General features: G+C 42.2%; 1 protein-coding gene across 1 annotated transcript; it reads left to right on the forward strand.

Moving 5' to 3' along the window:
- Window positions 1-684: 684 nt before the first annotated feature.
- LOC112257927 (malate dehydrogenase, mitochondrial) lies at window positions 685-7634 on the forward strand. The gene is made up of 9 exons (XM_024431873.1): window positions 685-848; window positions 2141-2309; window positions 2426-2509; window positions 2618-2727; window positions 3090-3215; window positions 3453-3530; window positions 5544-5643; window positions 6475-6626; window positions 7143-7634. The coding sequence occupies exons 1-9, from the start codon at window positions 783-785 to the stop codon at window positions 7272-7274; spliced, it is 1017 nt and encodes a 338-aa protein (XP_024287641.1). The 5' UTR covers window positions 685-782; the 3' UTR covers window positions 7275-7634.
- Window positions 7635-23031: the final 15397 nt, after the last annotated feature.

The raw sequence follows: 23031 nt of genomic DNA on the forward strand, positions 1-23031 counted from the left end.
TTATGACTGCAGATCCACAAGTTGCCGTTACGCAAGTTGTGTGGGTTATATTTCATTATATTCATAGCCTACTACAAAATATGTGTTTTGACTGTGATCAGGGTAGCCTAAGTGTTTTTTCTGTTTTAATGAACAAACTAACTGTTTGTTGATTTCATATGCATGGCAGCCATCCAGCCTATAGCCAGCACAGACCAGTAAACATAATTAAACTCAAAATATACCATTATATTCTTTTGAAAATACATTTTATTAGTCTTGTGTTTATGACATGCCTAAAACAAATGAATAATGGATTTCTTTGTGATTTAAAAAAAAATAGACAAACGGTTCACATCTACCACTCCTAACCTTTCTGGCATGGGAGATATAAAATACTTATCTCGACAAGAATGTGGTAAAGAATATGGTAAAGATGGGACCGTATGAATTGGGTTCTAAAAAACATTGGCAGATTTTTTTTTTTACAGGCAACATACTCTAAAGTATGTTTGCAAAGGGTTGAATATACACTCCAACAAATACAGCACTAAAGTGAAAGGACCACTTTTGACCTTCACGTTATGATACATGATTGATATTATTTTCGCCCAATCACAAATTGACATTTACATATGTTAACCAATCAAACTGCATATGGAGCAGGAAGTAGGCTGTCCCCGATAGTTACGGTAGGTAGCTCGCTTTTGAACGCTTTCTGTCTCGACCGGGCACGCAGGTAGAGGACGTTTGAGTCACTGAGAGGATCAGCAAATTTTATTTTTGGTATAAAATCAGACAACATGTTTTCCCGCATTGCAAGACCCACACTTTGCATTGCTAACAGAAGCTTAACCACCTCCTCACAGGTAAATAATAAGATATTTAAAAAATACATAATTTTGTCAGCCAGAGAGAGAGTTAGCTTAACGTGACTAACGTTATCATTAGTTAGCTAGCATGGTTGCCATCTAGCTTGTCAGAATAGTTAGACAGCCAGTTAACTAGCTATAACTTGCAATGTAATAGATAAACTTCGTACGCGTTGAGCCACCGCAGAATGGTCTAGATCGTTTAAAACGAGTGATAGTTGCCGACCATATCGTGTAAGTTAGCTATAGCTTGCTGGCAAGGATGTGTACACGGTTGAAAGCTGCGTGCACTGTATAAGGTCAACAAACGTTTCCTTCACTTTTAAGGTCCGCAAGGCATGTGTTTTGTCAGTTGTCATCTCTAGTTTGTCCTCCATGACATGATGGTAGTGAACCACCTCTGATGGCCCATTTCAAGTTTTTATGAATGATATTAGGATTAGTTTGTTGGGCCTTTTTTTTCAAATTAAGGTTTCAGCTAATGTATCCATATGTAACACACATGAGGCACAACAGTAGCCTTGTATTTAAGTCATGGTTAGCCCAGGTGATTATAAACTAAAACTACTGATAATATGCAATACAATAGTATAAAAAATATTGCCATGTTTCCTTTCTACACCCGTTTGAGCAAAACTGCAAAGTGTTTCATCAATCCTGTGTTTATTTTATCCTTGACACAATCTCAGTGTTAAATATGTTACTTTAGGTTGGCATTGAAAATGACACAATGTTATAATTCCAGAGCCTTTTACATTGATCAAGAAGTAACCTCTTGAATATAATCTGTTACCATTATCTGTGGGCTTAATGTAAGGGTGGCTTACATTCTTTCTACAGCTTAATGAGCCTTGAATCGCCCATTCTGAAATACTGGCTTCTCAGGAAGTGGGTCTAAGTGGTTTATGGCCTACAAAATACGGAAGTCATTTTCTGGTGAATGGTTCGTCTGTCCCGTCTTTGATATCAGCAAATGACAAGGAGTTATTGTGCAAAGATACATTGCAAAGTTCTACATTGAATTTGGACTATAACCCTTGATCTAATGGAACCCATCCTACAAAACCAACAATGAGTCTGTTGCTCATTTAATCTTATTGCTGGTAATAGATGCACATCTGTATTCTAAAATACTGTTTGTGCTGGAAATCTTCAAAAACACAGAAGATATGTTGGTTCTTTGTGATTTTATGTCGGAAATACAGTTAGTAGCCAGGATTTCTAAAATGTGCAGAACAGTATCATTAACATAGATAGGCAGTCAGTGAAATTGTCTCCTCTCCCCTCAGAACAATGCGAAGGTGGCAGTGCTGGGTGCGTCCGGCGGTATTGGCCAGCCTCTCTCACTGCTCCTAAAGAACAGTCCTCTGGTGGGCGAACTGTCTCTCTTTGACATTGCCCACACACCTGGAGTGGCAGCTGACCTCAGCCACATCGAGACCAGGGCCCACGTCACTGGTAAGACACCTGCTGGACATCTGCTAAGCTACTAGTGTCTTGATGCTGTATAGTGAAATGAGTGTGAAAATGTCTGCTTGGTTGATGGCATTTAACTATCATGATTCCTTCACTAGGTTACATGGGTCCAGACCAGTTGAACGCTGCACTGAAAGGCTGTGATGTCGTTGTCATCCCCGCTGGTGTCCCAAGAAAACCTGGTGAGTTCACCCAAGTTGACAATGTGATTCATAATGAAGAACATCATGTTATGCTTTTCTTTCAATTGAGAAGTGCACACATTACATTTTAAAGTGAACTTCTTCCAGGCATGACCCGTGATGATCTGTTCAACACCAATGCCACCATCGTGGCCACACTGGCCGACGCCGTCGCCCGCAACTGCCCCGAGGCCATGATCTGCATCATCGCCAACCCTGTAAATACACCACTACCTCCTCTCCAGACACCTCACAGATTAACTCACCCTCCTGACAACTCACATTACTCTAGAGCAGCTCAGATGTCTAGAGTTAGAGGCCTTAGTGTTGGAGAAAAGCCATTTTGTGTTGTTGCCAAAGAGAAGGTACTACTGACTTTCAGGAATAGAGGTCAAGGCTTTAATTTGGAAGGGAATTTATTTTCCATGCCAGCTCTGTTTAGTTCACTGACTGTGTGTCGATGCTTCAGTCAATATGCCCTTTAATGATACAATATCTTGTTTGAATGCATGTTAAATGGTAAATTCTTAAATATACAATTGGTTGTGTACATAGTAACAGTTTTGTTTCCAATCCATAGGTCAACTCCACTATTCCCATCACATCAGAGGTCATGAAGAAGTATGGCGTCTACAACCCCAATAGAGTGTTTGGAGTCACAACATTGGACATCGTCAGAGCCAACGCTTTCGTTGCAGAGCTGAAAGTAATCAATCTTCAAGCTGCAGAGGATTGAGGACCTCACTCCTCATGCTCCCTATACACACCCTCTATACCTTTGACACATCAGGAGTCATCTCAAAGTTCACAGGGATATCACCCTGAACGGAAAAACGCTTGTTTTGTTTGTATCTTACAGATGTTTTTTTGTTATCATTGTATAATGATTGGTATAATGATTGGCAATGCTAGATGGCTGACTATTTGGTGTTTTGTATTGCAGGGCCTTGACCCAGCACGTGTCAATGTACCAGTGATTGGAGGTCATGCAGGAAAAACTATTATTCCTCTCATCTCACAGGTAAGAATTAAGGGCTTTTTCACAGAAATAAAAAATCCAATACCTGAATGATTGTCTTGCAATGCCATCAGTAGGCCTACATCTTAATCTAATTACAAAGATAACACACTTTTGCAATTCTCTACTGTTTCATGTAATTTCATTCTGTTGGTATTTGAGCTATTAGATATCCCTCCTCCCTATTGGAGACAAATGTGTTTATGGTTCCCTCTAGTGTGTAACATTTTATGGTGTGGATCAAAGCGAATGAGGGTTGTTCTACAGTAGGAGGCCTTGATTAGGTATTTTTCATTAGTCAGGGGCGTTAAGAAATTCCTCATTCATGGTCATTTAAAAATGAAGTTGGACAAGAAAAAGTAAGGTTCTCACTGAACAATGCTTTCCCTGTGAATAACTATACACATCACATTTTTTATTTATTTAACCTTTATTTAACCAGGTAGGCCAGTTGAGAACAAGTTCTCATTTACAACTGCGACCTGGTCAAGATAAAGCAAAGCAGTGTGACACAAACAACAACAGAGTTACACATGGAATAAACAAACATACAGTCAATGATACAATAGAGAAACTCTATATACAGTGTGTGCAAATGAGGTAGGATAAAGTGGGGTGAGGCAATAAATAGGCCATAGTGGCACAATTATTACAGTATGGCAAATTAAACACTGGGGTGATAGATGTGCAGAAGATGAGTGTGCAAGTAGCGATACTGGGGTGCAAAGGAGCAAAATAAATAATATGGTGATAAGGTAGTTGAATGGGCTATTTACAGATTGGCTATGTACAGGTGCAGTGATCTGTGAGCTGCTCTGACAGCTGGTGCTTAAAGCTAGTGAGGGAGATATGAGTTCCCAGCTTCAGTGATTTTTGCAGTTCGTTACAGTCATTGGCAGCAGAGAACTGTAAGGAATGGCGGCCGAAGAAGGAATTGGCTTTGAGGGTGACCAGTGAAATATACCTGCTGGAGAGCGTGCTGCGGGTGGGTGTTGCTATGGTGACCAGTGAGCTGAGATAAGGCGATGGCTTTACCTAGCAACGACTTATAGATGACCTGGAGCCAGTGGGTTTGGCGACGGATATGAAGCGAGGGCCAGCCAATGAGAGCATACAGGTCGCAGTGGTGGGCAGTATATGGGGCTTTGATGATAAAACGGATGGCACTGTGATAGACTGCATCCAATTTGCTGAGTAGAGTGTTGGAGGCTATTTTGTAAATGACAACGCCGAAGTCAAGGATCGGTAGGATGGTCAGTTTTACGAGGGTATGTTTAGCAGCATGAGTGAAGGATGCTTTGCTGCGAAATAGGAAGCAGATTCTAGATTTAATTTTGGATTGGAGATGCTTAATGTGAGTCTGGAAGGAGACTCACATATTCTAAGTCAGAATCGTCCAGAGTAGTGATGCTGGATGGGTGGGTAGGTGTGGGCAGCGATCGGTTGAAGAGCATGCATTTAGTTTTGCTTGCATTTAAGAGCAGTTGGATGCTACGGAAGGAGAGTTGTATGGCATTGAAGCTCGTCTGGAGGTTAGTTAACACAGTGTCCAAAGAAGGGTCAGAAGTATACAGAGTGGTGTCGTCTGCGTAGAGGTGGATCAGAGAATCACCAGCAGCAAGAGCTACATCATTGATGTACACAGAGAAAAGAGTTGGCCCGAGGGTTGAACCCTGTGGCACCCCCATTGAGACTGCCAGAGGTCCAGACAACAGGCCCTATGATTTGACACACTGAACTCTGTATTGATTTGATTTGTCACGTGCCGAATACAACAAGTGTAGAACTTACAGTGAAATGCTTACTTACAAGCCCTTAACCAACAATGCAGTTAAGAAAAATACCCCCAAAAATATGAAATATAAGTAACAATTAAAGAGCAGCAGTAAAATAACTAGCGAGGCTATATACAGGGGTTACCAGTACAGAGTCAGTGTATGGGGGCACCGGTAAGGTAATTGAGGTAATATGTACATGTAGGTAGAGTTATTATAACATCCACACATCTCTCTGTAGGCAACACCCAAAGTGGAGTTCCCAGCCGACCAGTTGTCTGCTCTGACTGCTAGGATCCAGGATGCTGGCACTGAGGTTGTGAAGGCCAAGGCTGGAGCAGGTAGGCAGTGTTTGTTACCCTGAGGACTGACCAATGACTGTCTATATATGAACAAAGCCATTGATCATGTGACACCATTCATTCCTATTTGAAGACTATAGTGCATTGAAATCGGTTAAGATGGCATCTCATGGAAACAACATGCGCAGTTTGAGCTACTCCAGGAGGTGACGTTGCAGGCTAGCTCAGTGCTGCCTCCTCATTGATTAAATGCCAGTTTATTCTTGCTCCGGAAATGTGATCCAGAGGCTCCGTACGGAGGGTTTGACACCATTGCGGAGCCTCCGGAGGGCAAAATGAGCAATGTACCACAGCGCCGTGCGCCTCCCAAATTTTGTAGCGATGCGGAGGGCTCAGTATAGCTCCGCATTGACATGATTGGTTGACGGTAGGTGGGGGCGGGAGGTCCTGTATAAACACACTCACTTCCTTGACAACTATCTTCACAACAGATCTGCTCTGCGAAGCGCAGGAAGTATGAATTCCCTGACTTCTGCAGAGGCCGCATCACAGTAAATGATGTACAGCCACTGCAGATAATGGATTGACCATGCAGAGCCTTTAACTCAAGTTGAAGGCTGACCGGGCTACTGCAGGCTGCCATTGGCAACTAAATTATCTAAATGTGTGTGTGTGATTATTATATTTTTTTAATGTAAAAAATCAGTTCAGGGACATTAAAAGCAGTTATTGGTACCATTATTTTTAAAATCTTTTTAAAAAAATGTATGAAGATTGAGCACACTTCATTTTTTTCATTCACTATAATGGGGTGGGTCCTGTGTTTTAACCACTGATTGAGCTCTAACTGGCTAACCTATTTGTGTTCAGGCTCTGCTACGTTGTCCATGGCCTACGCTGGGGCTAGGTTCACCTTCTCTGTCCTGGACGCCATGAACGGAAAGGAGGGAGTCGTAGAGTGTGCGTATGTAAGGTCAGAAGAGACCGAATGCAAATACTTCTCCACACCTCTCCTCCTTGGTGTAAGTCCTGCACCACCTTATTAATAGATTTATAACTTGGAGACAGAAATTTCACCTTTTGCTTATTAATGTTGTACTTAAAGCCCCATACTATGTAATTTTATTTTAAATCAATGCCTAGTCACTTTTATTTTGTGAAAATAATTTTTAAATATATTTTGAATGGTTTATATCCCTGAACCTCTTTTGGCCCTTAATACGCAGTCTGATTGTGTGGGCGTTAGGAAACAAATTTGAAGATATTTACATACACCGCCCTGATTGGCTGTTAGGATGGTCTAGGTCTAGATTTGGGTCAAAAGTTCCTACCTGAACCAGCAGAAATTCCTGGCATTTTCACAATTTCTGTGTTATTTTGACATCGTAGTGTGAAAATAAATATATTTGTTATTGGAAAATCACATTTGTAACTGCACTGCCCCTTTCAAGTTCCTATTTGAATGACGGACTCTTTTTTTCTTGAATACAGTTCATAATCTGAAGTTGTAACCAGTAGGAATATTTTTGTTCTTTTAGAAACACGGAATTGAGAAGAACCTTGGACTGGGCAAGCTGTCAGCCTTTGAGGAGAATCTGGTGGCTGATGCCATTGGTGAGCTGAAGGGCTCCATCAAGAAGGGCGAGGATTTTGTTGCTAATATGAAGTGAGCAGGATTTGAAACTCTCAACCTGTGGTTATTTATATTGTCCAGTCACATAAATGGTGCCAGGCCTCTCCAAAATCAAAGTTTCATCATGCCTGACAAAGCAGTAGTTTGTTACTGATCAGAAATATTTACTCAAACAGTTGACCTCACCATCTTGAGCTGGATCAATGTAGGTTTGAGAGGGATCTCTGAGAGAATCATGACCGACAGTATATTTTGTATGGCACTTATGTTTGCAATTTGGAATGTCAAAGTAGGCTCCACGTAACTATGCATGGAATTATTTGAGTAGTATTTTGTCTTTGCCCATCAACTCAACTATTGTGGCTTCTTTCAAATGTATAAAGAAATCTCAACCCCATTTACATTTTGTGATTTGTATTTTAATATTTTAGGGGAAGGGGTCCATGGAAATGTCAATCAGTATTCCAAATGTATTACCTTGAGTCTGTCAATGATATTCAGTTATACATTTGAATTTGGACATCAAAATGTGTAACAAGTGGCATCCAGCTGCAAAAAAAAATGTTTCAAACGCCGAAGGACATTGAACATGTTTTAGAATTCATTTGGATCTGTTGAGCTATGGGGAAAGTGTGGTCGTGAAATGGAATATTTGGAATGAGCTCATTATTACCTTGTAACCAAGGAGTACCACAGCTAAATCACACTACAAAACAGACTCTTGCTAGCTAGAGATAAAATATGCAGACATATTTCAAGTTAATTTTGACTAACCTCTGCATATCTATGGTTGGTGGCAGTAGCTGATTACCATCTGAGATCAATACCTTTTCCTTTAAAGTATTTTACACTAAATTAAACTAGCTAACTACAGTTGAAGTCGGAAGTTTACATACACCTTAGCCAAATACATTTAAACTGTTTTTCACAATTCCTGATATTTTAATCCTAGTAAAAATTCCCTGTCTTAGATCAGTTAGTATCACTACTTTATTTTAAGAATGTGAAATGACAGAATGACAGTAGCGATTTATTTCAGCTTCTATTTCTTTAATTTAATTCCTTTAATCACATTCCCAGTGGGTCAGAAGTTTACATACTAATTGAGTGTATTTGGTAGCATTGCCTTTAAATTGTTTAACATGGGTCAAACGTTTCGTGTAGCTTCCCACAATAAGTTGGGTAAATTTTGGCCCATTCCTACTGACAGCTGGTGTAACTGAGTCAGGTTTGTAGGCCTCCTTGCTCACACACGCTTTTTCAGTTCTGCCCACAAATTCTCCTTAGGATTGACAGCACGCGTCTCCTTCCTGAGCGGTATGACAGCTCTGTGGTCCCATGGTGTTTATACTTGCGTACTATTGTTTGTACAGATGAACGTGGTACCTTCAGGCGTTTGTAAATTGCTCCCAAGGATGAACCAGACTTGTTGAGGTCTACAATCCTTTTTTTCTGAGGTCTTGGCTGATTTCTTTAGGATTTTCCCATGATGTCAGGCAAAGAGGCACTGAGTTCAAGGTAGGCCTTGAAATACATCCACAGGTACACCTCCAATTGACTCAAATGTGGTCAATTAGCCTATCAGAAGTTTCTAAAGCCATGGCATCATTCTCTGGAATTTTCCAAGCTGTTTAAAGACACAGTCAACTTAGTGTATGTAAACTTCTGACCCACTGGAATTGTGATACAGTGAATTATAAGTGAAATAACCTGTCTGTAAACAATTTGTTGGAAAAATTACTTGTGTCATGCACAAAGTAGGTGTCCTAACCGACTTGCCAAAACTATAGTTTGTTAACAAGAAATTTGTGGAGTGGTTGAAAAACAAGTTCTAATGACTCCAACCTAAGTGTATGAAAACTTCCTACTTCAACTGTATGTGTTCATTGTCATGATGTTACTTAAACAACATGAAATAAGTGGAACCAGGTGCAGGCTGAGGCAAAATATGATATTTGCTGTAATACTTTCAAATGAATCTTTTACCTCATCATGACTTCTCTGCTTGAAGTGTCCATTGTTATTGATCAAAATAATGTCTACCTGGATGCATCATGCCAAGAATCAAAGCATCAAGCCCTTCGAAGACAAGTACCTGTCAATGATTTATAAACTCAGCAAAAAGAGAAACATCCTGTCGTGGAAATGTCCTCTATTTACCAAATCATGAGCGCAAACCACACACAAGTCAGAGTTACGCTTAATCTTCACCTCTAATAATAATTAAGCTTTTGCAATAGCATTTTGACTTTCAACAGTTCAGTATCTCTAATGAAAAGTTGAGAGTCCCAACATAATGGCAAATGGGATCCTTTATCCTAACGATCCACCCCCCCTCCCCCCCCTAGACGACATGACAAACCACAGGTCTTAGGAACTTACACAAAGAAAAGACTTTACTTCAGAGAGGAGTATCCCCTAGCCAGACAGAGTTGGCTATAAATTATCCTTCAGTTTGGTCTCCTAAACAAAGCTCTTATTTCGTCCTTGGTACGAAATGGTACCAAGACATTACCCCCACCCTAAATTGTCATTTAGATACAACCAATTCTAAATACAACCAATCCTGGACAAACTCACGGAGAGGAGAGTGACTCTATAGGTTAACAAAAGAGGGAGCATAGAATGATTCCAGACACTGCCATCCTCCTCTCCCCGATGGGAAAAGTAGGGAGTGACCGGCACACAGACACAGTGGAGCAAAAGATATGTTTACACATGATGACACCTTGACCTCTCCCCTCTCTGCGGCCCAAACAACTTAGTCCTGACAGAGAACAGATAACTGCCAATGGCCACCACTATAGTACAACAAAATACATTCTTATGAGAAATAACTCATAAGCATATGATGAATATAAAACATCTTACCTATGTTACCAACAAATTCTGATTATTCCCCAACAATCCTCCTACTGTCAACTGCGTTTATTTTCAGCAAACTTAACGTGTAAATATTTGTACGAACATAAGATTCAACAACTGAGACTAAACTGAAGAAGTTCCACAGACATGTGACTAACAGAAATGGAATCCTGTGTGCCTGAACAAAGTGGAAGCTACAGAAATGCACTCATTAATGTCTACATTAGTTTTTGCCACGTTTATTATATTAGACACCTTAATGCATACTTTGTGAGCTAAACAAAGAAAACATATATACAAACATTTTCCTTAGAGTATAATTGTTTAGATCACTAATGTTACTGTCCCCACTCCTATGAAAAAATACTTCATGTAATTTTGAAACATTTAATTTAGAGTTCCATTCCTATGGAGGACTGCTCCTACTGGGGAGTGCCAATAATGAAGACCTGCGGCTTCAAAGCCTTTCTATGGCCAATACATAGCATCAGCAATCCAGGGTTTATGTACAGCATTGGTTTCTACCTGTGTGTGATGGAGGATTTAGCATAATGGTTGAGAGACTTGTACGATATTGACTGAATAATATGGATGTGCTCGAGACTGTCACAGTTCTCTGTTCCCGCGCCAATAATTTCACAACGAGGGGTGGGAGAGATAATTCAGAGAATTACGGGATGGTGTGACGGGTCCAGCTGCCAACAACTGGTGCCACCTGGTTTTCGTGTCTCTATGGGTGTTACGTTTGTAAATTTGGCCCAACCTGCCACTTTCCTTGCCCGGGACGACATCTCAAATTTAATCAGTTGATGAAAGCAGATAAACACTGAGTATACCAAACATTAGGAACACCTTCCAAATATTGAGTTCCACCCCCCACAGAGGCTATTTAGATTAGAAGGAATCCAATAGAGTACATACATATTTAATGTATGTGTTATTTTATTTCAGTAGGATGGAGAAGAACTGGAATACCTGGAATATTACTCAAAGCTATTCTCAATATTGCTATACAGCATAGGGCATGCTGCACACTAGTCAGCAGTGCACACTTGTTATGTTTGGACAAATGAGCTGCTCATTGTGTATTACAGTGCATTGACAAAGTAGATGCATTAAAGGTGTCAAGAAAAGGAAGCATGGATAGATCATGCTGGTCCCCGTTGCTCTGCTGAGTCACACTCTGTGACACAGCTTCTGTCACCTACGTCACCGCTCCACACTAGAAGCTGGTGTAATAAATGACTTATGTAACTGAATCATTGCTGGCCTGTCCTCTCCAAGGATGGCTTCTAACCAAAGGCATGTAACATCTCACTCTCCTGAATCACCAGGTTTATACAATAAAGTCCCAAAGTGACAGAGTGGAAGGACAGGAAGAACGGTGGACTGTGGTTGTCGTTTCATCATAGAATAGAGACACAAATTTATATTGGGAGCAACCCCTAGTGTAACCTCTATGCTGATGAGAGATGATCATTCATTCCCCAATGTTTTTTATTTTATTAAGTTGACTAAGAATATTAATTGTGACAGGCAATAACATGGCAAGCATAAACCTAAGGTGTATTTATTCTTAAGATCTATCATAGATGTTAAATACTTCAGCTAAAATTGAAACACAGAAACCTTTTTTTTAAAGTATGGGGAGGGGTGTACCAGAAAACCAGTCAGTATCTGGTGTGACCACAATTTGCCTCATGCTGCACGACACATCTCCTTCAGATAGAGTTGATCAGGCTGTTGATTGTGGCCTGTGGAATGTTGTCCCAATCTTTTCAATGGTTGTGTGAAGTTGCTGGACATTGGCAAGAACTGGAACATGCAGTTGTACACGTTGATCAAGAGCATCCCAAACATCCTCAATGGGTGACATGTCTGGTGAGTATACAGGACATGGTAGAACTGGAACATTTTCAGCTTCCAGGAATTGTGCATAGATTCTTGCAACATGGGGCCATGCAACATGAAACATGAGGATCTCGTCACGGTATCGCTCTGCATTCAAATTGCCATCGATAAAATGCAATTGTGTTCGTTGTCTGTAGTTTATGCCTGCCAATAACATAAACCGACCGCCACCATGGGGCACTCTGTTCACAGCGTTAACATCAGCAAACCGCTTGCCCATACAACACCATACATGCTGTCTGCCATCTGCCCGATACAGTTGAAACCATGATTAATCTATGAAGAGCCCACTTCTCAGAATGCCAGTGGCCATCGAAGGTGAGCATTTCCCCACAAGTCGGTTACGACGCCGAATTGCAGCCAGGTCAAGACCCTGGTGAGGACGACGAGCATGCAGATGAGCTTCCATTAGACAGTTTGTGCAGAAATTCTTTGGTTGTACAAACCCACAGTTTCATCAGCTGTCCGGGTGGCTGGTCACAGACAATCACGCAGGTTAAGAGCTACACATTTTAGAGTGACCTATTATTGTCCCCAGCACAAGGTGCACCTGTGTAATGCTCATGAAGGTTAATCAGCTTTCTGATATGCCACACCTGTCAGGGGGATGGATTATTTTGGCAAAGGAGAAATGCTCACTATCAGGGATGTAAACAAATTTGTGCACAAAATGTGAGAGAAATTAGCTTTTTGTGCATATGGAAGGTATCTGGGATCTTTTATTTCAGCTCATGAAACATGGGAGTAAAACTTTACATGTTGCGTTTATGTTTTTCAGTATATATAAATTGTGCTTCATTCCTAAAAATATCACCATAATGGAATTAAGTGCTTTATGTAATGATTAACATTTAAATGAGTGCTGCTGAATCCTGTCAACTGTACCTTACATTTTATTTTCACCTCGGTCAGATACTGGGGTATTAACAGCTTTGCTGTAGCACTGGTGACAGATGACGACCTTGTTTTCTTCTCACGTTTTTAATCCCTCTCCCATCCATACATCCATTCTCAGCCCATAAGCTGGCCCAGTGCCTGGGCACGCCAGTCCACGAGATCAAAGGCAGGTTGCCGGGGCGCCCAGATGGCCAGGATACAACCATCACCACCACGCTGCTCCTGAGTCATCACGCCCAGACCACCCTCCAGCCCGTCCTCTGGACCCTGTCCGCAACCACCTCCTCTTCCTCCCCCAGGGGCCTAAAGTCAGCCAGGACCAGGGTTTCCCTATCACTAGACCCAAGGACTCTGAGTTTTTTTTCCCCCCAAACGCAGTATCAGATCCTCCCTCAACCGCAGTATCAGAATCCTTCTCCCAACAGGTAAGAGAATGATGGTGATGGTATTGATGAAGATTTTAGTAATATTGATGATGAACCTACTAGCTGTGCCACCAGAGACTCTGGGTTCGCGCCCAGGCTCTGTCGCAGCCGGCCATGACCGGGAAGTTCGTGACCGGGAGGTCCAAGGTCCGTGTAACAACATGGTTGTGGACAGAATTGCAGAATCTCAACATGAGACCTGGACAGAGTCTGAGGACAAAGTGAGGGAAATGATCTTGGAGAAACTGAAAATGGCCCACAGGACTGGAAAACCCACCACTGGCCCAGGTGACAGGCCCAGGGTGATAGTAGTCAAGTTCCTGAGGTTCAAGGACAAGGTAGCTGTTATGGAAAGAGCCAAGAACTTGAGAGGAACTTACATCTTCCTCAACGAGGACTATCCTGAAGCTGTGCACCAGAAAGTAAAGAACTTATCCCAGCCATGAAAGCTGCCAGAGTGTGTGGGGACATCTGCTATGACAGGCTCTTTGTCCACCCTCCCTCCCAAAAGCCTGAGAGAGTCAAGATGAGAGATGAGAGAGTCAAGCCTATGGGTTTGTAGCTTCAACCCCACATCACACTCTTCCACAAACCAACTGAATAATGGACTGCTGAATGTATATATTTTTTTCCTTGCTTTGTTTTCTCTTTTCCATGTTATGTCTATCTCTGATAAACTACTCAGGAAAGGTAAAAATAAATAGCCCATATTAATATATGTAGCCTTAGAAATAAGGTTAATGAAATCAATAACTTGTTAACATCAGGTAACATTCATATATTAGCCATTTCTAATTAATTTGATGATACAGCAGTAGCAATATAAGGATATTACATCTATTAAAGGTACAGGAATGCTTATGGGGGAGGTGTTGCTGTATATATTCAGAGCCATATCCCTGTAATGCTTAAAGAATATTGTATGTCAAGTGTTATTGAAGTGTTGTGTTTGCATGTTCACCTAAAGCCTATTATTTCGGTGTGTTGTTATAGGCCAACAAGTGCTAAGTAATATGTGTGAAATGCTTGATAGTGTATGTGATATAAACAGCGAGGTCTACTTTCTTGGGGACCTGAAAATGGACAGGAATAAATATCTCTCCGGAAAGAAGAAGGGTAGGGGTGTATGTTTCATGATTAACTACTCAGGGTGTGATTGTGATAACATACAGGAACTCAAGTCCATTTGTTTACCCAACCTAGAACACCTCACAATCAAATGCCGACTGTATTACCTCCCAAGAGAATTTTCTTTGGTTACAGTCACAGTTGTGTATATTCCCCCTTAAGCCAATACCACAACGGCCTTCAAAGAACTTCACTGGACTTTATGCAAACTGGAAACCACATATCCTGAGCCCGCATTTATTGTAACTGGAGATTTTAACAAAGCAAATTTTAGGAAAACGCTACCAAAGTTCTATCAACACATTGACTGTATTACTTGCACTGCTAAAACACTTGACCACTGTTACTCCAACCTCCGGGATGCCTGCAAGGCCCTTCCTCGCCCTCCCTTCGCCAAATCTGATCATGACTCCATTTTGCTCCTCCCTTCCTATAGGCAGAAACTCAAACAGGAAGTACCCGTGCTAAGGACTATTCAACGCTGGTCTGACCAATCGGAATCCACGCTTCAAGATTGTTTTGATCACTCGGATTGGGAAATATGTTCCGGGTAGTCTCCGAGAATAACATTGACGAATACACTGATATGGTGACTGAGTTTATCAGGAAGTGTATAGGAGATGTTGTACCCACTGTAACTATTAATACCTACATTAACCAGAAACTGTGAATAGATGGCAGCATTCGCGCAAAACTGAAAGCACGAACCACCGCATTTAACCATGGCAAGGTCACTGAGAATATGGCCAAATACAAACAGTGTAGTTATTCCCTCTGTAAGGTAATCAAACATGCAAAACGTCAAAATAGAGACAGTGGAGTCGCAATTTAACGGCTCAGACACAAGACGTATGTGGCAGGGTATACAGACAATCACGGATTACAAAGGGAAAACCAGCCACGTCGCAGACACCAATGTCTTGCTTCCATCCTCAGAGCATGAGCAGACCAGCTGGCTGGAGTGTTTACGGACATATTCAATCTCTCCATATCCCAGTCTGCTGTCCCCACATGCTTCAAGATGTCCACCATTGTTCCTGTATCCAAGGAAGCAAAGGTAACTGAACTAAATGAATATCGCCCCGTAGCACTCACTTCTGTCATCATAAAGTGCTTTGAGAGACTAGTCAAGGATCATATCACCTCTACCTTACCTGACACCCTAGACTTACTTCAGTTTGCTTACCACCCCAATAGATCCACAGACGATGGAAATGCCATCGCACTGCACACTGCCCTATCCCATCTGGCCAAGAGGAATACCTATGTAAGAATGCTGTTCATAGCTCAGCTTTAAACACCATAGTACCCTCCAAGCTCATCATTAAGCTCGAGGCCTTGGGTCTGAACCCCGGCCCTGTGCAACTGGGTCCTGGATTTTCCGACGGGCCGCCCACAGGTGGTGAAGGTAGGAAACAAAACTTCCACTTCGCTGATCCTCAACACTAAGGCCCTACTAGGGTGTGTGCTTAGCCCCCTCCTGTACACCCTGTTCACCCATGACTGCATGGCCACGCATGCCTCCAACTCAATCAACAAGTTTGCTGACGACACAACAGTAGTAGTCCGGATTACCAACAATGACGAGACAGCCTACAGGGAGGAGGTGAGGGCCCTGGGAGTGTGGTGCCAGGAAAATAACCTCACTCAACATCAACAGTTGATCGCTTGGCACCTAAAACCCTCAAACTTTTACAGATGCACAATTGAGAGCATCCTGTCGGGCTGTATCACTGCCTGGTACGGCAACTGCACCGCCTGCAACCGCAAGGCTCTGCAGAGGGTGGCGCGGTCTTCCCAACACATCACCGGGGGCAAACTACCTGCCCTCCAGGACACCTACAGCACCTGATATCACAGGAAGGCCAAAAAGATCATCAAGGACAACCAAAGCTGGGACCGAGAGACTGAAAAACAGCTTCTTTCTCAAGGCCATCAGACTGTTAAATAGCCATCACTAGCACATTATAGGCTGCTGCCCTATATACATAGACTTGAAATCACTGGCCACTTTAATAATGGAACATTAGTCACTTTAATAATGTTTACATATTTTGCAATAGTCATCTCATATGTATATACTGTATTCTATTCTACTGTATCTTAATCTATGCCGCTCTGACATTGCTCGTCTAAATATTTATATATTCTTAATTCCATTCCTTTACTTTAGATTTGTGTGTATTGTTGTGAAATTGTTAGATGTTACTTGTTAGATATCACTGCACTGTTGGCGCTAGAAACACAAGCATTTCGCTACACCCACAAAAATATCTGCTAAACATGTGTATGTGACCAATACAATTTGATGTGATTTGATCAAGCTGTCCGCTCAAGAGGAAGCTTCTTACTGTATCCAGACACTGCACTTGATGAATTTATGAAATTGCATATTCCAATTATTGATAAATATGCACCTGTTATGAAACTGACTGTTAGAACTGTTAAGGCTCCATGGATTGATGAGGAACTGAAAAAACGTATGGTTAAAAGATATGGGGCAGAAAGGAGTGGCTAATAAGTCTGGCTGCACATCTGACTTACTGCAAATTGAGAAATGATGTGTCTAAACTCAACAAAACAAAGAAGAAACTGTATTATGAAGCCAAGATCAATGATATAAAGAATGATGGAAACAAACTTTGGAGTACTCTAAATGAAATTATGGGCAGAAAGACAAATTCAGCTCCTTCCTTCATTGAATCAGATGGCTTATTTTAATGATTACTTAATTGGCAAAGTGGGCAAACTTAGGCAGGAAATGCGAACAACGAACGGTGAGCCATCGTACTCATGCATAAAAAATTAAATAATGAAAGAACAGCATTGTAAGTTTGAATTTTGTAAAGGTAGTGTGGGAGAGGTAGAATTGTTTTAGTTTTTTATAAATCAATCAGACAACTTAGATGGAAAGCTACTGAAGATGGAAGCTTACTCTATAGTCACTCCTATTTGTCAAATCTGTAATCTGAGTCTAGTGGAAAGTCTTTGTCCTCAGGCCTGGAGGGAAGCCAAAGTCATTCCGCTACCCAAGTGGTAAAGCGGTCTTTACTGGTTCTAACAACAGACTTATCAGCTTGCTGCCAGCTCTAAGCAAACTGTTGAAAAAAAGGGTGTTTGATCAAACGTATGTGTTAACGTATGTGTTATGGCTTTTCAACCTGTGCCATATCATGGATTCAGAGCTATCTAAGAGAAGAGAGGGAAGAGAGGGTTTTCTTTAATGGAAGCTTCTCTAATGTCCAACATGTAGGGTGTGCTGTACTGCAGGGCAGCTCTCTAGGCCCTCTACTCTTTTCTATTTTTACCCGGCTTTGTAGTGACGCCTCAAGCCCACTCTGGAAATTTGACGTGTTTGAAGACTATATTGTTCCAAACAAAATGTAGAAAAAATAAGCTAAATCAAAAAGAGTAGTTTTGAGATATTCATATCATCTTTTTAAATGTTGAGTACATTTATGTAGTAATGTGTATTTCAGAATCTAGACATACTCCAAATTTGAGAGCACACTATAATGAGTATAATGACACCAAGATGTTGTCTGTATTATGTACTGTTAACAGATCATAGGGTCTTACAGGAGGCATGTATAGGTATAAAAGGGGCCTAAAATGGCCACTTTCATCATCATTTTCATAAAAATGTTTAGTAATACAAATTTAAAAAGCTTGTTAGACATCTTTCCTGTCAATGAAGTTACTATGTGAGAATTGCCAGAAAAATCTGAAATACCTCCCAAAAATTATGTGATCCATATATATTATCTCCATGAACTATAACCACTACAGTATAATAAAGTTAGTAGATGTAGATTAATTCACTCTGATTTCATTGTTATGTTTTATTTAACCAGGCAAGTCAGTAAAGAACAAATTCTTATTTACAATGACGGCCTACACCGGCCAAACCTGGACAACGCTGGGCCAATTGTGCACCGCCCTATGGGACTCCCAATCACGGCCAGTTGTGATACAGCCTGGAATCAAACCATGGTGTCTGTAGTGACGCCTCAAGCACTGAGATGCAGTGCCTTAGACCGCTGCGCCACTCAGGAACTCACTTGGGAGCCCACTCGGGAGCCCTGATGATCACTGCTATTGGAAGCATTGCCTTGGCTGGGTTGCTGGGTGAGCTTCTTCCTTTTGTTCCTCTTGGGAATCTAAAATATTAGAAAAAATGAACCATGATTTAAATCAAAAGGTCCCTGGTGAGAAATCCTCCAAATTAAACAACCATCGCAATTAAGAGAAAGTCCATGTACTGTATTTAGCTACTGACGATTGTCAAACCCATTAGTAAAAGCGTTATACTGCAAAATGCAGAGGTAGCAAAATGCAGTTCGGCCCCCCAGATGCATGGAGAATCCAACACGGCAAGGGTCGCTACACCCGTCAGAGACTACAGCCCGCCAGATTTACCCCTGTCGGCCCCAAACAACCCATCATCACTATCCAGTAGCCTGAAGAAAGTGATACTCCTCAAAAGAGCTCAGATATAATTTGCACGTTCTGTCCAGTCAAAACATGCTGTGAACAATCTTCTGGGGAACCCAGAGTCAGGCCCTTCACACCCATTGGGGGAAACTTGAGGAGGGATCAAAATAAGAAACCCACCCCTTATGACATCACAACCAACCCTTCCACACAGCTCTATAAACAGCAACTCCAACCACAAGAGAATACAGAACCTGATGAGACCAAATGCATTTGGCTTTCCTGTCAAGGCTTCTCACAAAAGCACTGAGGCAAACCTTGAAGAGCCTGAGTATCCATAACTATGTGGCAAAATCTTTAGGGGAGGAGACAGAGCAATAGACAGTGTTTACCTCTTCACCCCTCCCCCATCAGCCCGGGAAGTCAGTCTGTACCCGTGTCTGGAGCACGAAATCCTGTCCAACCTCTAGCAGCTCAGCGTCAACTCAGAATACAGCCACAACCTCCCAGACGACAGCGAGGAAAACGGTCAATACAAACCTACTCAGAATGTCCATGGTAGATTCTCTACTGTTCCAGCTGGGTCCAAACCATCTCCACATACCTCAGCCTCTAATGTCACACAATCCAGGTGAGGCCAGCTTCGATGTAGTCATCGCTGAACTCTCCAAAGGGAAGAGGCTACTGGAGAAGGTGTGTGTGGAGAGCTGGGTGAACACACTGTGGCAGCCCTAGAGCCAGTAGAGAGACATGCAGCAGCTCAGAGGTGGTGGACTCAAACTTAAACCTCAATGTGGCAAAAGCTTGTGTGACCAGCTCTTGGTCCTCTCTGGACTACAGTGTAGAAAGAGCTACAGTGTAGAAAGAGCTGTCCACTGATTCTACAACCTCTCCTGACTCTGGGAATGGAGTTAGCATTAGCAGCAGGCGCAGGCGCAGGGTGACAGAAGCCACTTCACATGCAAGGAACTCCCGAGCCACTATCACAACAGGCTCAGATACCCTTTCTTTGGTTTCAACAGGCTATTTCAGTCAGAAGAGGACCTTGAAGAAACCATAGAGGGTGCCCTCCATCTACAAGCTGAAGCTTCGGCCCAGAGTCCATCCCAGGCACTACAGACTAGGCAGGAAGCCCACATGGATCCCCACCCCAATCTCCTACAGAGGGTCCAGAAGGGACACACACATAGACAAGCAACACACACACCTCACCACTACAGGCAGACAGACAGGGCTCCACGGAAAGGTATCAGAGCTACAGGCAACATGGCTACGAGGCCACAGTGAGGCTAAGGCAGTGCCAAACGCCTAAACAGGAGACAGCAGTGGACCCGGAGCAGGAGCCCTGGGTCTAACCCCTTATATTTCACTTCCATAGCCAATTGCAATAGTCAAGGGAACATTACTAGTTTTGGATGGTAATGTACAGTCGTGGCCAAAAGTTTTGAGAATGGCACAAATATAAACTTTCACAAAGTCTGCTGCCTCAGTTTGTATGATGGCAATTTGCATATACTCCAGAATGTTATGCAGAGTGATCAGATGAATTTCAATTAATTGCAAAGTCCCTCTTTTCCATGCAAATGAACTGAATCCCCAAAAAACATTTCCACTGCATTTCAGCCCTGCCACAAAAGGACCAGCTGACATGTCAGTGATTCTCTCGTTAACACAGGTGTGAGTGTTGACGAGGACAAGGCTGGAGATCACTCTGTCATGCTGATTGAGTTCGAATAACAGCTTCAAAAGGAGGGAGGTGCTTGGAATCATTGTTCTTCCTCTGTCAGCCATGGTTACCTGCAAGGAAACACGTGTCGTCATCATTGCTTCGCGCAAAAAGGGCTTCACAGGCAAGGATATTGCTGCCAGTAAGATTGCACCTACAGTGCCTTGCGAAAGTATTCGGCCCCCTTGAACTTTGCGACCTTTTGCCACATTTCAGGCTTCAAACATAAAGATATAAAACTGTATTTTTTTGTGAAGAATCAACAACAAGTGGGACACAATCATGAAGTGGAACGACATTTATTGGATATTTCAAACTTTTTTAACAAATCAAAAACTGAAAAATTGGGCGTGCAAAATTATTCAGCCCCCTTAAGTTAATACTTTGTAGCACCACCTTTTGCTGCGATTACAGCTGTAAGTCGCTTGGGGTATGTCTCTATCAGTTTTGCACATCGAGAGACTGACATTTTTTCCCATTCCTCCTTGCAAAACAGCTCGAGCTCAGTGAGGTTGGATGGAGAGCATTTGTGAACAGCAGTTTTCAGTTCTTTCCACAGATTCTCGATTGGATTCAGGTCTGGACTTTGACTTGGCCATTCTAACACCTGGATATGTTTATTTTTGAACCATTCCATTGTAGATTTTGCTTTATGTTTTGGATCATTGTCTTGTTGGAAGACAAATCTCCGTCCCAGTCTCAGGTCTTCTGCAGACTCCATCAGGTTTTCTTCCAGAATTGTCCTGTATGTGGCTCCATCCATCTTCCCATCAATTTGAACCATCTTCCCTGTCCCTGCTGAAGAAAAGCAGGCCCAAACCATGATGCTGCCACCACCATGTTTGACAGTGGGGATGGTGTGTTCAGGGTGATGAGCTGTGTTGCTTTTACGCCAAACATAACGTTTTGCATCGTTGCCAAAAAGTTCAATTTTGGTTTCATCTGACCAGAGCACCTTCTTCCACATGTTTGGTGTGTCTCCCAGGTGGCTTGTGGTAAACTTTAAACAACACTTTTTATGGATATCTTTAAGAAATGGCTTTCTTCTTGCCACACTTCCATATAGGCCAGATTTGTGCAATATACGACTGATTGTTGTCCTATGGACAGAGTCTCCCACCTCAGCTGTAGATCTCTGCAGTTCATCCAGAGTGATCATGGGCCTCTTGGCTGCATCTCTGATCAGTCTTCTCCTTGTATGAGCTGAAAGTTTAGAGGGACGGCCAGGTCTTGGTAGATTTGCAGTGGTCTGATACTCCTTCCATTTCAATATTATCGCTTGCACAGTGCTCCTTGGGATGTTTAAAGCTTGGGAAATCTTTTTGTATCCATATCCGGCTTTAAACTTCTTCACAACAGTATCTCGGACCTGCCTGGTGTGTTCCTTGTTCTTCATGATGCTCTCTGCGCTTTTAACGGACCTCTGAGACTATCACAGTGCAGGTGCATTTATACGGAGACTTGATTACACACAGGTGGATTGTATTTATCATCATTAGTCATTTAGGTCAACATTGGATCATTCAGAGATCCTCACTGAAAATTCTGGAGAGAGTTTGCTGCACTGAAAGTAAAGGGGCTGAATAATTTTGCACGCCCAATTTTTCAGTTTTTGATTTGTTAAAAAGTTTGAAATATCCAATAAATGTCTTTCCACTTCATGATTGTGTCCCACTTGTTGTTGATTCCTCACAAAAAAATACAGTTTTATATATTTATGTTTGAAGCCTGAAATGTGGAAAAAGGTCGCAAAGTTCAAGGGGGCCGAATACTTTCGCAAGGCACTGTAAATCAACCATTTATCAGATCATCAAGAACTTCAAGGAGAGCGGTTCAATTGTTGTGAAGAAGGCTTCAGGGCGCCCAAGAAAGTTCAGCAAGCACCAGGACTTCTCCTAAAGTTGATTCAGCTGTGGGATCGGGGCACCACCAGTCCAGAGCTTACTCAGGAATAGCAGCAGGCAGGTGTGAGTGCATCTGCACGCACAGTGAGGCAAAGACTTTTGGAGGATGGCCTGGTGTCAAGAAGGGCAGCAAAGAAGCCACTTCTCTCCAGGAAAAACATCAGGGACAGACTGATATTCTGCAAAAGGTACAGGGATTGGACTGCTGAGGACTGGGGTAAAGTCATTTTCTCTGATGAATCTCCTTTCTGATTGTTTGGGGCCTTTGGAAAAAAGCTTCTCCAGAGAAGACATGGTGAGCGCTACCATCAGTCCTGTGTCATACCAACAGTAAAGCATTCTGAGACCATGCATGTGTGGGGTTGCTTCTCAGCCAAGGAAGTGGGCGCACTAACAATTTTGCCTTGAATAAAGAACACAGCCATGAATAAAGAATGGTACCAACACATCCTCAGAGAGCAACTTCTCCCAACCATCCAGGAACAGTTTGGTGACGAACAATGC

The sequence above is a fragment of the Oncorhynchus tshawytscha genome, linkage group LG09, assembly GCF_018296145.1.
Source record: "Oncorhynchus tshawytscha isolate Ot180627B linkage group LG09, Otsh_v2.0, whole genome shotgun sequence".
Taxonomy (NCBI): Eukaryota; Metazoa; Chordata; class Actinopteri; order Salmoniformes; family Salmonidae; genus Oncorhynchus; species Oncorhynchus tshawytscha.

Coding starts and splice junctions, on each gene's coding strand:
- LOC112257927 (XM_024431873.1), top strand. CDS start 783: ATGTTTTCCCGCATTGCAAGACCCACACTTTGCATTGCTAACAGAAGC. Junction 849..2,140: donor GCTTAACCACCTCCTCACAG/GTAAATAATAAG, acceptor CTCTCCCCTCAG/AACAATGCGAAGGTGGCAGT. Junction 2,310..2,425: donor GACCAGGGCCCACGTCACTG/GTAAGACACCTG, acceptor TTCCTTCACTAG/GTTACATGGGTCCAGACCAG.